This window comes from Rutidosis leptorrhynchoides, chromosome 2 (genome assembly GCF_046630445.1).
Source record: "Rutidosis leptorrhynchoides isolate AG116_Rl617_1_P2 chromosome 2, CSIRO_AGI_Rlap_v1, whole genome shotgun sequence".
NCBI lineage: Eukaryota > Viridiplantae > Streptophyta > Magnoliopsida > Asterales > Asteraceae > Rutidosis > Rutidosis leptorrhynchoides.
This window is the reverse complement of record NC_092334.1, coordinates 27,721,619-27,737,524: the sequence shown is the minus strand read 5'-3', so window position 1 is coordinate 27,737,524 and position 15,906 is coordinate 27,721,619. Positions and strand designations below refer to the sequence as shown.

At 32.2% G+C, this 15,906-nt stretch overlaps 1 protein-coding gene across 1 annotated transcript; it reads left to right on the top strand.

Annotated features, from left to right (window-relative positions):
• The first annotated feature begins 3,489 nt into the window (after positions 1-3,489).
• LOC139887736 (transcription factor MYB36-like) lies at positions 3,490-4,848 on the top strand. The gene is made up of 3 exons (XM_071870797.1): positions 3,490-3,625; positions 3,718-3,847; positions 4,080-4,848. The coding sequence occupies exons 1-3, from the start codon at positions 3,490-3,492 to the stop codon at positions 4,846-4,848; spliced, it is 1,035 nt and encodes a 344-aa protein (XP_071726898.1).
• The last annotated feature ends 11,058 nt before the right edge of the window (positions 4,849-15,906 follow it).

Sequence of the window (15,906 nt, the reverse complement as noted above, 5' to 3'; positions counted from 1 at the left end):
GAAACATGTCATGAATAAGATTAATAGTGAAATTATATAAGAAAAGTTAACAATAAAGAAAAAGTATCTATACTTTATATATATTTTTATGTTTTTATTTTTTGCAAAAAACAAAATTGAAATAAATAAACTTTTCACAAATTGGTGAAAAGTCAAAGATAACACAATGGAATGGTATGGATTTACATACTTTGTATCCACCCATATAAGCCAAAGTATAATTAAAAGAAGTTAACTAACAATTACTAAAACAAATGCCAATAAACAAAAACATCAAAGTGGACTTCTAAATGACTAAATCACTTGAATCTTTAACACCTTTGTCATCTTGACATCTTTATTCTTGAACTGCTCTCTATACCCAATAAGTGCAATACCCCGCGTTGACTTTTAAATTAGCAACCATGGATGAGTCGATCATATATAGACTTGATGACTCGAACAAGTGTTTGAATTTACTAGACACTGAAAAACTTTAACCTTTATACGTGTAGCTAAGGCGACCCAACATATATAAGTCTCAATGAACAGGACCATCTTTGACGCAATTGAAAGCAAGACCATCAAAATATACAATTGCCTTTCCTCATGATTGTCAATTTGGCCCCAGGTTAAATCCCACTATACAACACCGAAATTAATCATGCTACCACAATTATACCACAAAACCCGTTTTCTTGTTTTTGAAACCCAAAACCCATTTTCATTTATTAACCATGTTCGATCAGGAATTTGGTGTGAGTTGAAGTCACACCACTTGTCACCACTACCAAGCCCTCTAGAATTCCATGCTGCTACTTTCATTGTTTAGATTTACTAGGTTTCTCACTACTATCGAACATACTCTCTAAAAAATTAGCAAAAACATTATCTTTCTTATCTATGTTATTCCTTTTAGGGTTTAGAACTTTACCATTAACCTTAATAGGTTTACGGGGCATTTCATCTTCTTGTTAAGAATATCGATCTACTACACCGGATTCCGATCTAGTTTCCATCTCCAATTGCACATCCTCATTCAAATCGCTAGACTTGTTTTCTTTCTTTTGTGACCCTTGTTCGGGTCGCGCTGCACAGATCCTCCTTCTTTATTACTTTGAAGCTTGGATATTTTGGCATTTTTCTTATAAAGTGCACATGATGATCTGCAGTCAAGTGTTGGACGCTGAAGTGTATCCTGTTTATCATGTGAAAACCTTGCAGAGTGAAAAAAAGATGGTTCTTTTTGTATTTCCTCATCATAAATCGAATTTGATTGAACATACCCATTAGGTGTGGGCTTATTCTGTGGAGTTGGGTAGACGGTTTAGCACAAAAGTTACTTTTATCGACCAAATAATTAAATAAAATTATAAAATTTAAATAATGATATGATTAAACAGTTTACCATTCTCCCTTAATAATAGGTTTTTTGTTAATTTTCTTTTATACTCCTATTTCTTTTTCTAGTCAAAGGAAAGAAAACTAGAAAATGCTGAATATTTTTTACCAAACATATTGCTAGAACACATACTTGCCATAGGTAATTGCCTTTTTTAAAAAGAATTTAATTTTCAATAAAATTTATTGTAAGTATCACCCAAAATAAAAAAATATTCCCCAATTGTGGTGACGTGTCGCAATGAATATTTATCATTTTCTAATAGTTTTTTGCTAATTAAAATTTTATCGTATTTATATATTCAATTATCTTCAAAATAAAATAAAAATTCACGAGATATTAGTATATTACCTATTGCTAGTACATATATTTGCAATAGGTATTTTTGTTGGTTTGATTTTGTATGCATGTCGGATTACCCGTCTTTTCGGATAATTCAAACAGGAAAAAACCTATTATTAAACCACTTCCAACCATAACACCTTTCTCAACACTTCATCAACGCCACATCAGCTTTCTCTGTCCCCCTTCCTCACCACCTCCTCCCATAACACACAATTGTCAACCATGACATAATTCCTCTCAATCACATACTCCACAAATTTAATTAAATAGTTAAAGTACAAGTTGTTTATGCTATGGTACAAATAAATATTGCAAAGAAATATGAGAGAGAAATGTGCACCTTGTCCTGGGAGATGCTTCATGAAGAAAAATCGCAGGGCGAGGAAGATGAGAGCGAATGAGGGCATTGTGAGAGCTTGACAATGCTAATTGAGCTCTCGGATGACATTTTTGATGACGGCTCCCATGACTTGCCATTGAGAGTGGTCTTAAGAGAGTATGTTTATGCATAGATAGACTTAAAGAATACGAGATTTATTAATTTTCCATTATTATTGATCGACCGATAATCATATAAAGGAGCTGAGAGGCGGGTACATTGACTTCATGACGATGGACAATCAATATTAGTTATTTATTTCATATTTAGATAGTGCAAGTGTTTAAATTGTGAGATACTTTAATGGTCCGATTTTGATCCATCCTAACCCTGACCGTCTTTCTCCCTCTTCACAATAAGAGAGAAAGCATGCAACGACGCTTCCAGGATGTTAATGGCGTCGTCTTTGATACACAAATTAAGGAAGAAGCATAAGACGCTCCGACCCATTGGTCTAATTAGAGTTATTATAATTATAATTTCACCTAGCTCGATAGATAGTTTTGTTAAATTTTTTATTTAAATAAAATTAAGAAACTGATTTAAAAAAAAATTATCTAAAGGTTCAAAGTTAAAAATCGGTACACCTATTATTTTTATCACAAAATTAATAACCCTGTGGCTAATAATGGAACAATGCACAAGAACTTAGCGACAAACAAAGAGTATGGAATTTTCTTTCTTGATTTTACTTGCACCATTATCTTTAAACAATTAAATAATTTTCTGAGATAACTTTAAATTGACAATTAATTAATAATAAGGCTTTAAAGATACCAAAAAGATATTTGCGTAGTTATTTGTCTGGTTGTATATATCTTTTATTATGCGCACACTTCAAAATCCAAATATTCCAACTTCTATGTTATGTATCTCAGTTACATAATTATAATTAACGTTACATATACTCCAGTTATTATATAATTAGCAACGAATTGAAATTACATTCTTTACTTTTGTTTTTATTAACTTTGTGTCCTACGAATATATTTTGAGATATGCATGCCATTAAATCAACAATGTTAAGTAACATTTTTCGTATAATATCATGAGGAAAATTCTGAATACTAGTTCTAGAATTGTTATATTTCGAAGAAATAGAAACATATGATTAAAAAATGATTAACCTTGCAATACTGTACTTCAAGTTGTCAAAACGACACCAAAACCCTAAGAGTGTATGACTTTTGTTATCTTAAAATTATTTAAATATTTAAATATATTATACATCACAGCCAACCCTAATTTTCATACCCACTATAAATCTTGAGTCTTTGCCTCATTCATTTCAACAAACAAACCAGACGCCAAGTGAGAATAGTAGAAAGAAGCTAGATCGTTGAACACGTAAAAAGACGAAATCGATCGTTAACGTGTACGAAAGATGGGAAGAGCACCTTGTTGTGACAAAGCAAACGTCAAAAAAGGACCATGGTCTCCTGAAGAGGATGCTAAACTCAAAGATTACATCGAAAAATACGGCACTGGTGGTAACTGGATTGCTCTTCCTCAAAAGATCGGTATGTAATCGTTATTAATTAGTAAATATCTAGTAATAATATCCAACACCATATAATTACCTAAATAAATATTTTATATATTTTATATGCAGGAATAAAGAGGTGTGGAAAAAGTTGTAGACTCAGGTGGTTGAATTACTTAAGACCTAATATCAAGCATGGAGGATTCTCTGAAGAAGAAGACAACATCATATGCAGCCTCTATATTAGTATTGGTAGCAGGTACTAATTATTAATTAATTAATTAATTAATTAATTACTATCACTAATTATGTGAAAGGATTAGATATGGTCAGGTTCCAAGTTTCAACCAAAGTTTGTTTGTCTTTTTTACTTGTACATGATGCTTTTGTTTGAAGAATATAACTTATGTCACAACATGTTTTGATCAGTTAATTTCTTGTTGATTTATTATGGGCTAATTTGAAGTTAAAATGACTTGAAAATGAATTAGGTGGTCTATAATTGCTGCACAATTAGATGGACGAACTGATAACGACATCAAGAACTATTGGAACACGAGATTGAAGAAGAAATTGCTCGGAAGACGTAAGCAGTCCAACGCGAGTAGACTAACTGGTTCAACTCAAGATCAAAAAGATGGAAATGGAATTGAAACCCTAAGTAATTCTGCTATTGAAAGGCTTCAACTTCACATGCAACTCCAAAGCCTTGAAAACCCTAATTTTGCTAATTGTGCTAATCCTACCATGTGGCCCTGCAAGTTGAACCCGGTTCAAGAAAAGATGATGCAGAATCTCCAAACTTTAAATGCATCTTCAAACCCTTTTATGATGCAACCTGGTTCTTCGCAAAAGGCAGAACTTTATCGACCGATTATTAGTGACCAACAAGAACAATTGTACACCGTACCACGTAATATGTTGACCAACCAAATGAACAATTCCATCAGCGCGATCAATAATGTAGGGTCGTCAACACAGGTTCAAGAATCGGATGCTATAAAACAGCCAAATACGGAGTTCCAACAGTATTTGGCATTTCAAGCAGAAATTGATGAGTTCTTAAGAAACAAAGGAGCTAATAATTCTATATCATTAGATCAGGCACAAGCGAACGATTTTGACTGTTTCAAGGACATGGATGGTGCCAAGGACATGATGACTTGGTGGTCTAATGAGTTTGATGCAAATTCAGGTTCATCAAATTCTTGGAATTCAGATGGTGCGGCGGCCCTTGATCAACGAGCAATGAACTACTAGAGTAAGTACAATTAACGGTATCGATCGATAATGAAAACTAAAAGAGGTATTGGTGTGTTAGCTAATTGTTATAAGGTTTATTCAAAATTTAATTATGATGATAAAGTGAAGGAGATGGAGGACTGGTAAATGATATGTATGATGTAAATTTGTGTAATAATAATGTTGTCTTTCTAGCTGGTTGTTCTATCAATATATACATTTGGAACAAAAAACTATTAACCTTTGTAACTATATTTCATATGTATCTTTTCATTATAGCAAACTTATTTCACGTTAGTTTGGGAATTGTGCTAAAACTAAATTTGTATCTTTGTGTGTCTCAGCAATATTATCTGTTAAAATATATTTCTATCTAGCTTATTACCTAAACATATGCATTGTTGTTTATGTCAGTAGGTACCATATGATCTGCTGGTTAGTTAATATGAGTTTGTAAATGATTTTTACAATGATTACATTGAATCGACTATAGATGATTTACTGAAAGATCAGTCCTAATTAAAGTGCGCTTAGATAATAATCGTTAACTTTTCTAAAACGAAACAAGTGATAATCCCTCCTCCTCTTCCGTTCCATATAATTGTTCATGTTGCTTTATTGTGTTAGAAATAATCGGTTAGTGGGTGTCATACATAAGAAATTGACAGAAATAAATGTATATATATAAGTCTAGTATATATAGTGGTAGGATCAAGAGGAAAGTAACCAATCGGGGGAAAGTGGGGAGAAGCAAAAACTTTTTTTTCTTCGTTTTTTGAAAAAACTTCGTTCACGAACATTATAGATGGGATGAAAATATGAACATTTAATAAAGACACTTTGTGATAAATGTTTTTATTTTGGCGGGAAAACGCTCGAAGAAGTAATATATAACAATTATCATATTTTTCGAGCGTATTTTAAGGTTTTCGCTATTAGGGTTTAGATATTAGGGTTTAGATATTAGGGTTCATAGGGTTTAGATATTATGGTTTAGACTTTTAGGGTTTAGGGTTTAGATTTAGGATTTAGATTGAGTTTTTAACACGAACGGTTTAGAGTTTAGGGTTCACAGTTTAGGGTTTGGTGTTTTGGATTTATGGAATAAACTCAAAACACCAAACCCTAAACTCTAAATCGAGTTAAATTTTACTTCACAAAATATGAAAAAAAACGTTCATATTTTTCACGAACAATATTATCTTGAATGTTATTTTTGTCGATCGTTTTCCCGCCCAAATAATAACATTCATCACGAAGTGTCTTTTCTAAATGTTCATATTTTCGTGTGATCTTGATGCCGAAAAAAAATTCCAAAAAACGAAAAAAAAAATTGCTTCCCCCCTATTGGTTACTTCCCCATTGATTCTGGTCATATATATATATATATATATATATATATATATATATATATATATATATATATATATATATACCCGATTGGTTACTTCTCCATTGATCCTGGCCATATATATATATATATATATATATATATATATATATATATATATATATATATATATATATATATATATAGGGGCAGGATCAATGGGGAAGTAACCAATCGGGGGAAAGCAAAAAAAAAAAAAAAAAAATTCGTTTTTTTGGATTTTTTTTCATGCATCAAGATCACACGAAAATATGAAAATTTAAAAAAGACACCTCGTGATGAATGTTATTATTTAGGCGGGAAAACGATCGACAAAAATAATATTCAAGATAATATTGTTCGTGAAGAATGTTAACGTTTTTTTTTTTTTTTTTCATGTTTTGTGAAGTAAAATTTAGCCCGATTTAGAGTTTCGGGTTTAGAGTTTAGGGTTTTGGGTTTGGTGTTTTGGACCAAACCCTAAACCCCATAAACTTAAAACACCAAACCCTAAACCCTAAACCCTAAACTCTAAACCGTTCGTGTTAAAAACTCAATCTAAATCCTAAATCTAAACCCTAAATCTAAACCCTAAACCCTAAATTTCTAAACCCTATAAACCCTAATATCTAAACCCTAATATCTAAGCCCTAATATCTAAACTCTAATATCTAAAACCTCAACATACGCTCGAAAAACACGATAATTGTTATATATTAGTTCTTCGAGCGTTTTTCCGCCAAAATAAAAACATTTATCACAAAGTGCCTTTATTAAATGTTCATATTTTCATCCAATCTATAATGTTCGTGAACAAAGTTTTTTCAAAAAACGAAAACAAAAAAAGATTTTACTTCCCCCGCTTGGTTACTTCCCTCTTTATCCTACCATATATATATATATATATATATATATATATATATATATATATATATATATATATATATATATATATATATATATATATATATATATATATATATATATATATATATATATATATATGTTGTTGGACTAGAGCAATCCTACAAGTGGTATTAGAGCTACGGTTGCATGGTAGCCCAGAAGTGTGGACGGTGCATAGTGATGACGAAGGTTTAAACTGAGATTACTGCAGACGTGACCGGAGAAGAGGTGGGGGTTCTGGAACAGTCGAGATGGTATTGAACGTGTCCGACAGAGTTGCACGGATAAACCGATTAAGGATGTGATTGTCGGAAATAATCGATTAGTGAGTGTCCTACATTGTAAATTGAAAGAAAACAAATGTGTGCATAGAAACTTGTAATAAATATTGTAGCATTACAAAAGTTCAAAACTGTATTTACACATAGTCAAAGTGGATGAAGGGAGTACAAATTAGTAAGACATACACTATAAGAAAAAAGTTTTTTCTGGACCACGCATTTGGCAACCGTAAAATGTCATCGGCAATAAGCCACTAAATGACAAAACTCGCTTTTTACCAAAATTTCGTCTTCATTTGGACTGAAGAACTTAGGAACGACTTGAAATCGGCATGAGTCGTCGGCAAGTGTAAAACTATTTTGTGTACAGAAAAAATTGGCGCCAAGACAGCATGTCCTTTTTCACATTATACACACACACACACAAAAATATAAATATATAACGATCATGTCCGTCTAAAAAAATTTCAAGTCCATGTTCGAGAAATATAAAAGGACGTTTATAAACATTCTATTTTTTAATACATATAAAACTAAAATTATTAAAATGTTAACATTATAAATAACAAAACACTTTATCATTGTTTCAAGATATTTTCAATCATAATAACTTTTGACTTTGAGTTTTACCCTTATAAAACTAAAAACAGACCAAAGTTCGGTCGTTTTAGGCTCCTCACGCCTCCCAAACGACGCCAACAAAAACAACACCAAATTTTCATTCTAATAAAGAGTCTAAACTTTAATAAAATGTAATTTTTATGGGTATAAAGTATAACTTTATTATTTAATTAAAAATAATCCCACCAAAAACTTACACGAGACTTATCTTTCTATTCGTCTCGAGTTATTTTCACCGCCATCACCATTAAACTCGAAATAATTTTACGAACAAAACGCAACTAACTGCGCTTGAAACGGACGTTTTAAAAAAACGCTAACTACATCGATATCTTAGACGGAGCTTATCTATCTATTCGCCGCGAGTTATTTCTCACCGCATTCACCATTAAACTCGAAATAATTTTACGAATACAACGCAACTAACTATACGCGAAACGGACACTTTTTAAAAAACGTTAACTATTTCGGGCTAACTATATAGAGGGGCATTCAAATGAGAACATTCTCATATTTAAGTTTGGTGAGAATACTTTTAGACCGTTGATCTATTGAATTTATTTATTAAGATTTAAAACTAAATTTAAATTAAATGAAACCTGGAAAGGGTGCCATGGTAATATCAACTACCCTCATAAACTGGTGAAATATATACGGAGTAACTGTCAACCCATGTTTATCTTCCCCAATTTTTTGTTATTTCTTTTAATTAATGCTTCTATTGTATTATACTCTATTGTGAATACGCAAGAATAATTTTGCAATTAATCCATGGTAGAAATCGATAAACTAATAGATGCATTTTGTTACTGACTGCACCCGTCAATAACCGAAATACAACAAGACTTGGGCTGAATCGCCACCTATAATTGATGTCTTGATGTTGATTAACGCTCTTATTAGCATCTAGTTGATTAACATTTTCGTATCCAGTTGATTAACGTTGTCGCATCCAGTTGATTAACATTTTCGCATCCCGTTGATTAACGTCGTCTCATCCAGTTGATTATTGTTGTTGCATATCCGTTTATTAGCATTGTCGTGTGTTCGGTGATTATCGTTTAGCATCCCAGTTCATTAACATTGTCACATCCCTTCGAGCAACGATTGTCGCATTAAATTAATTAACGTTGCTGCATCTATTTATCAAGATTGTTGTGTTCCCATTGTATTAACATTGTGTTCCCATAATGGTAATCGTTTAGCATCCATATTGATTAACATTATCGATTTAAATATAGTAGGTTATGTATGTATATGGATTTTAAAATCTAAAGTTTGTGTTGCTGATACAAATATAAATAAGTGTTGGAGAATTAAACATCGAACACTTGTACAATGCATCCTCATTTTTGTTTCCATCAGTAGGTAGGCATGCGTAATCATTTGCATCCTTTATAAATGTTTCAGTTGATGCAAACTTAAGTTCTTAAAATAAGCAGGAGCTAGTAATTGATATTTAGTTATAGAGAACAAAATATTAGATCGAGAGATATTTCTTGTTTGATTCATATACCTGCCGAGAAGAGAGTTTGAAATGTTGGTTTAAATTGTAAATTCAAAATTAATAACCTAGAAAATAGGATTGGTAAAATTACTTATGTATCCCTGTTCTCATTGTTATATATTTGTGAGAACATTTTAATGGGATCATTATATATATAGTGGTAGGATCAAGAGGGAAGTAACCAATCGGGGGGAAGCAAAAACTTTTTTTTTTCGTTTTTTGAAAAAACTTTGTTCACGAACATTATAGATGAGATGAAAATATGAACATTTAGTAGAGACACTTTTTGATAAATGTTTTTATTTTGGCGGGAAAACGCTCGAAGAAGTAATATATAACAATTATCGTGTTTTTCGAGCGTATATTGAGGTTTTAGCTATTGGGGTTTAGATATTAGGGTTTAGATATTAGGGTTTAGATATTAGGGTTTAGAAATTTAGGGTTTAGAGTTTAGATTTAGGGTTTAGATTTAGGATTTAGATTGAGTTTTTAACACGAAGGGTTTAGAGTTTAGGGTTTAGGGTTTAGGGTTTGGTGTTTTGGGTTTATGGAATAAACCAAAAACACCAAACCCTAAACCCTAAACCCTAAACTCTAAATCGGGCTAAATTTTACTTCACAAAACATGAAAAAAAACGTTCATATTCTTCAGGAACAATATTATCTTGAATGTTATTTTTTAAGATCGTTTTCCCGCCTAAATAATAACATTCATCACGAAGTGTCTCTTCTAAATGTTCATATTTTCGTGTGATCTTGATGCCGGAAAAAAAATTCCTAAAAAAACGAAAAAAAAAAATAATTTTGCTTCCCCTCGCTTCCCCCCGATTGGTTACTTCCCCATTGATCCTGCCCCTATATATATATATATATATATATATATATATATATATATATATATATATATATATATATATATATATATATATATATATATATAAACAACCCAAACTTTTTACCCTATTTTTTCCTTCTGTTTTCGCTCGACATTACTTTCATAAAACGTTAAAAACACGCAGGTCATTAGGTATACTATGCACTAACTATGTATATTCAAACACACCTGCAGCAACGCGCGGGTCGAATTTTTTCTAGTTTATATCAAAAGAAGAAGAAACACCTTTTTTCGAGTGTAATTTTTGTTAAAAATTTCGAGCCTTGTTCAATGGTCTATCTTACACACCTTCTAAGACATTCCTGAATTATGAGAAAGTAGGATAATAATCAACGAGCAACTTTATCGTATGATTACCATGATACCATGTAATTAGTTTTCGCTCTTCATTTGGTTTATGTGCTTGGGTAGAGCATAGAATTTGTTATGGTTTAATTAAAAGCAATGATGCGAATTCAAACGTTTTATTATTATTGTTTAAATACTCCGTATTTAATTTCATTTCATTTCAATATCTACTAAATGTAACCAATTTTTTGGTCGTTTAAATAGTGTAATCTTTGAGTTTTGGCTAGGGGAAGAACGAGTCAGAAGGCATAAAGTTGCAGGGTAAAAGGTGAAACTTTGAAGGTGTAAGAGCATTCTCATCGGTATGTTAATCTCATGCCAATTTCTAGTCAATTCCTAGCCAATCCTATGCACCCGATGAGAGTGTATCGCTAAACCACCGCTAATATGTACTCGTACTCCATTTTGTGAAAAGTTGGCATAATCATTCGCGAGACTTTAACCTGTTTTTAAGCTTTTTATTATGTTTTTTCTTTTGGTGGATTCTATCTTTGCAGAAGAATATGGAATTTATGTTTTGTAGAAGATTATGGTGGTTTGCAATGGAGATTTTCTAGATCTGATATGTAGTGCATCGAAGAAGAAATAAGATGATAATATTAATATATTTGTTTGTGGGACCCACCACTTAATTTAGTAAATAATAGTACTGTATAATATACTGTAATTAATAATAAATAATAATACTATACTCCGTATGTCTTGAATGTTTTTTTTTTAATAATATGTAATATATAATAATATATATATAAAATATAAATAATAAATAATAAATAAAAATAATAATCTGTATAGAATATAATATATAGATATTAATAATATAAGTTTAATATTAAAATAATAGAGGTGGGTTCAAATAATGGTATGTAATAGTTGGGAGTGAATTGTGATGGGTTAGTGATTAAAAGGAAATATGAAAAAAAAAATGATAATGTGACGCTGACATGGCAGTGTGTTAATATGAAAAATGGTGTCATTGTTGGAAATGCTCTAAAAGGCGTAGAAAGTTTAACTTTTATGGATGAAAGGTGTAACTTTTCAATTATATAATAATCATTAAATCACTTTCACCCAATTTTTTTAAAGGGATTTATCTTTTTTTCCGCCGAGAATTAGGTTTCTCCGTCATTACCGTTCAATTCGAAATAATATTACGAACAAAACGCAACTAATTATATTTGAAACGGAACTTCTTTTTTTAGGAACATATTGGTAAGTTCATAAGTTTGATAGGTAGCGCAAGTGGTAAGTTCATAAGTTTGTAACGAAAAAAACATGAGTTCGAGTCCTAATGCCCCTTTTTTGCAAATTTTTTTCTCATTTTTCGCTCAATATTAGTTTATAAAAGACGTTAAAATGTTCCATCGCAAAGCGCATGCCGTTAGGTATATTAGGTGCTAAGCAACGTATATCCAAATACAATCGCCGCAACGCGCGGTCAGTATTTTTTCTAGTTAGCACCAATATTCAATTGTTTCTTATGATTTTGGAGTGTCTTACTATTTCTCGTTATAATTGTACCGTCGTTGAAAGCAATAGGCCCATTACAGCTGGACCAAGTAAATTCATCTTGAAGAGAGTGAATATTTATTTTGGGCCTTAAATAAAACCTAGATCAAGGGGATTGGTTATTCACTAATAAATGGGATATCTTACAATTTTTTTTCTTCAAAACAAAAAAAAAAAAAAAAAAAAAAAAATTATATATATATATATATATATATATATATATATATATATATATATATATATATATATATATATATATATATGACGTTTCGAACTTGATTATTTGATTATCATGTTTTTAAATCGTAAATAACCAGTGTTTAGTATTTGGCAAGTTAAACAAATAAATAATTATATGCGATTTAAGAGACGCAAAACGTGAAAATTAAAAAGTAAGTCACATCTTACAACAGCAAAATGTGATTACCAGATTATTGCTTTTTACTTGTTAATTTAACAAAAAATCAGATTTATCAAACACTTAATTGACTAATTATTTGATTATTGTGTTGTCAAACACAATAATCAAATTCAAATACCATTAATTTATAACACGTTTAGATACAACTGATTATTTAATTCTAGTTATCTTAAACGAATGATCAATTTTCAAAACGCAAACTCAAACAACCCCTAAATACGAATATATGGATATTAACATATACAAAACTGATACAACCATAGCGACAAATTAGCCTAGTCAACAATCACAATAGACATGTGATCAATCAGACTAGCAAACCTTAACAAAACATAACCACCAACATAGTGGAAAACTATAACAAGGCTTACAAACAAAACTGACCATGATTGCATTATAACTTGAAGTACCGGCCAAAACAAAAATCATTTGCGACAAACGCAATGGAACGTCATGGGAACACCAAAGACCGTCGTATTCACCGAAATCAGAACGAACAACAAGAATCTTCAAAAGCTGTTACAAAGAGGATCCCAACTACAAAATATCGGTCTCACCGTCGTTTCTAAAACCAGATCTCCAACGGGGAGATTATTCTTTGGAGCAATGACCCAAAAAGCACAACCTGAATGAAAGAGTCTGACGAGACAAATAACGACCGCGAGCATTTTAACCGGGAATCGATCAAAACGCCGCCAAACAACCACCACCATGCCAAAGAACCGGGCAGCCACCACCAACATGCCAAAGTACCGGGCAGCCACCACCAACAGGGTCGTGAGCCACTGTGTGCTCTGGCGGAACTCACAAGGACATCACAACTAGACAACGACAACATGTCGGAGTAGCTCGGGGGATTCTAAGAGCGTGGTGCAGTACGCCATAACAAAACTCGGTGGATGGAACAAGAATAAGCTTGGTACTCGGTTAAAATGAAAAATGACCAATTGTAAGAAAACCAAACCAAACAATAACATCAACCGTGAGAAGAGCGACCCGGAGAGTTGATCGACGTGAGAGCCACCGGAAAAAAAAATGGAGAAGAGAAAACCTAGTCATTGGCGAGATGTAGTTTCCCGAAGAAGGAAAACTCCAGCATCAACAAAATGTCGGAAACGATAGGCGGTGGAGCAAATGGTAAAGGTTGGTGGCTGCCTATTTGAAAAATAGGGTTTAGGAAGGGCATGATAAATTTAGGAAAGAAAATAAATGCGAGAAAAAGATTATGTAAATGGGATTTTTTCCTTTTATTCGAAAAAACGGTAAGCTTTTAGACCAATATGAGAGTTGATCAATAAAATGTAACCCCTAAAAAATTTACAAACACAAAAAACGACCAAACCAAACAAGCAACCTAGCGAAAGCTCATGACTAACTATGAGGGAAAACCTATAATAAAAACCTCAAAACAATCAGAGAACAACCAAAGTAAAGATGATATCCAATTACTATCAATTAGGAGATTAGAAACCATCTACACGAGCCATCAATATCCGAGACAAACTCAAAGAAACGGAAATCAAATTGATAAACTCATAAAATTCTTTCCATCCACCCCTTCAGTCGGTTCTCTTCTTTTCCTATTAGGCTTTGACGGAACTTAGGTGGATCACTCGAATTATAAGGATAGCATTAGGCTTTTCGCCTTTCCTCAACCAAGTTATCCATCAACTTATCAAATTCGGCAAAAGGATCAACCGGAGCAACGGTAGCATCTAAGTCGATCGCTTCTCCAACCAAAGGTTTTTTACCCAATTTGTTGAGCAACAGAGTCAAAGTCGTTTGGGTCCCTTACTAATAACACCAAGCCCCCACCACGATCTCGGGATCACAAGACATGTCATTGACGGCCCCGAACCCGAATGGGAGCCCATTAGTTGTATTACTCTGTTTTTCATTGATTATTCATGAAATAATAACATTACAATTTTTCTTTCCATGTACGTATATTTCATAATCTACATTGATTATTCTTGGATAATCATTTAATTTCTTCTCCATAAATTAGAGGAACAAAATTAAATGAAATTAATTGATCGATAGTATTACAAGAGGTACAAATAGTTTGTTTCATTGCATTCTTGCATTCAAATTATTATCTAATTTCACAAATCTTCATCCTTTTAAGTAATCTTGAACTACTCACAACAATACATGGGCAACTAGAAAAGATCACTTTGCTTTTCGTTCTCTTTGTTACTCCATTAACTGTTTCGTGCATGCAAATTCCTTAGTGGCAATTGGTTTAAACTAGTTGTGGAGCCCTCGCTTCGCGCCGGGGGCTCCGTTTTGAATGCGAGTTAAAAAAAATATACATATTTTGTAAAAAAGAATTTTTTTCGACATCTAACATTGAAGGGTTGTTCCTTTTGTGAAAGTTGCTTCTTTTAGCGTTCGTTTTTTTAAAAAAAAAGTTAGTTGATCTATTTTGTAAAAAAAAAAATATTTTTCGACATCTTTTGATAGCATTATAGGGTTGTTCCTTTTATAAAAGTTGTCTCCTTTATCGTTGAGGAAAAAAAAGTTAGTTGATTTTTTTTGGTAAAAAAGAATTTTTTTCGACATCTTTTGGTAACATTGAAGGCTTGGTTCTTTTATTAGAGTTGCTTCTTTTATCGTTGGAGACAAAAAAAAAATGACGAAAATACCTCTGATTACTATTGATGAATAGTGCTATAGTATTTTTTTTTTTTTTTTTGATATATAGATAATTTATGATTTTTAGTTAACATGTATTCCAAATTAAACATCATCGTCTAACACACATGCAAATAAACAGAAACAGTGAAAGAGAAAAAGTAAGATAAATAAAAAAGAACAACACAAATTAGTCTTGCATCTTGATCAAAACGGAGTATCAAATTAAAACGAGCAAAATATATTCTGGTAACCACTAGACCCACTTCGTGAAATAAAACTACTAGTGTACATAATAACTGCTAGCTACTCCGTACATAATAACTACCAACCCCATCTTCACTTAGGCTTCAACGCCAGTTTCACTGCCGTAGCAGTTGCAGCAACAGCCCCCGCTGGAACTGTTAAAGCACCTACGGCTGGAACCAAGACAGCAGCTGCGGATGCAATTGCTGAAACAGCTGCAGCGCCATGAGAGAGACTTTCAGCCAAGGATATGACCTGCTCGTGAGAATTTGGTAGAACAGGCAACACTTGTTCTACAACTGCCTTGTGTACATGTTGATGTATGACTGCAAGCCA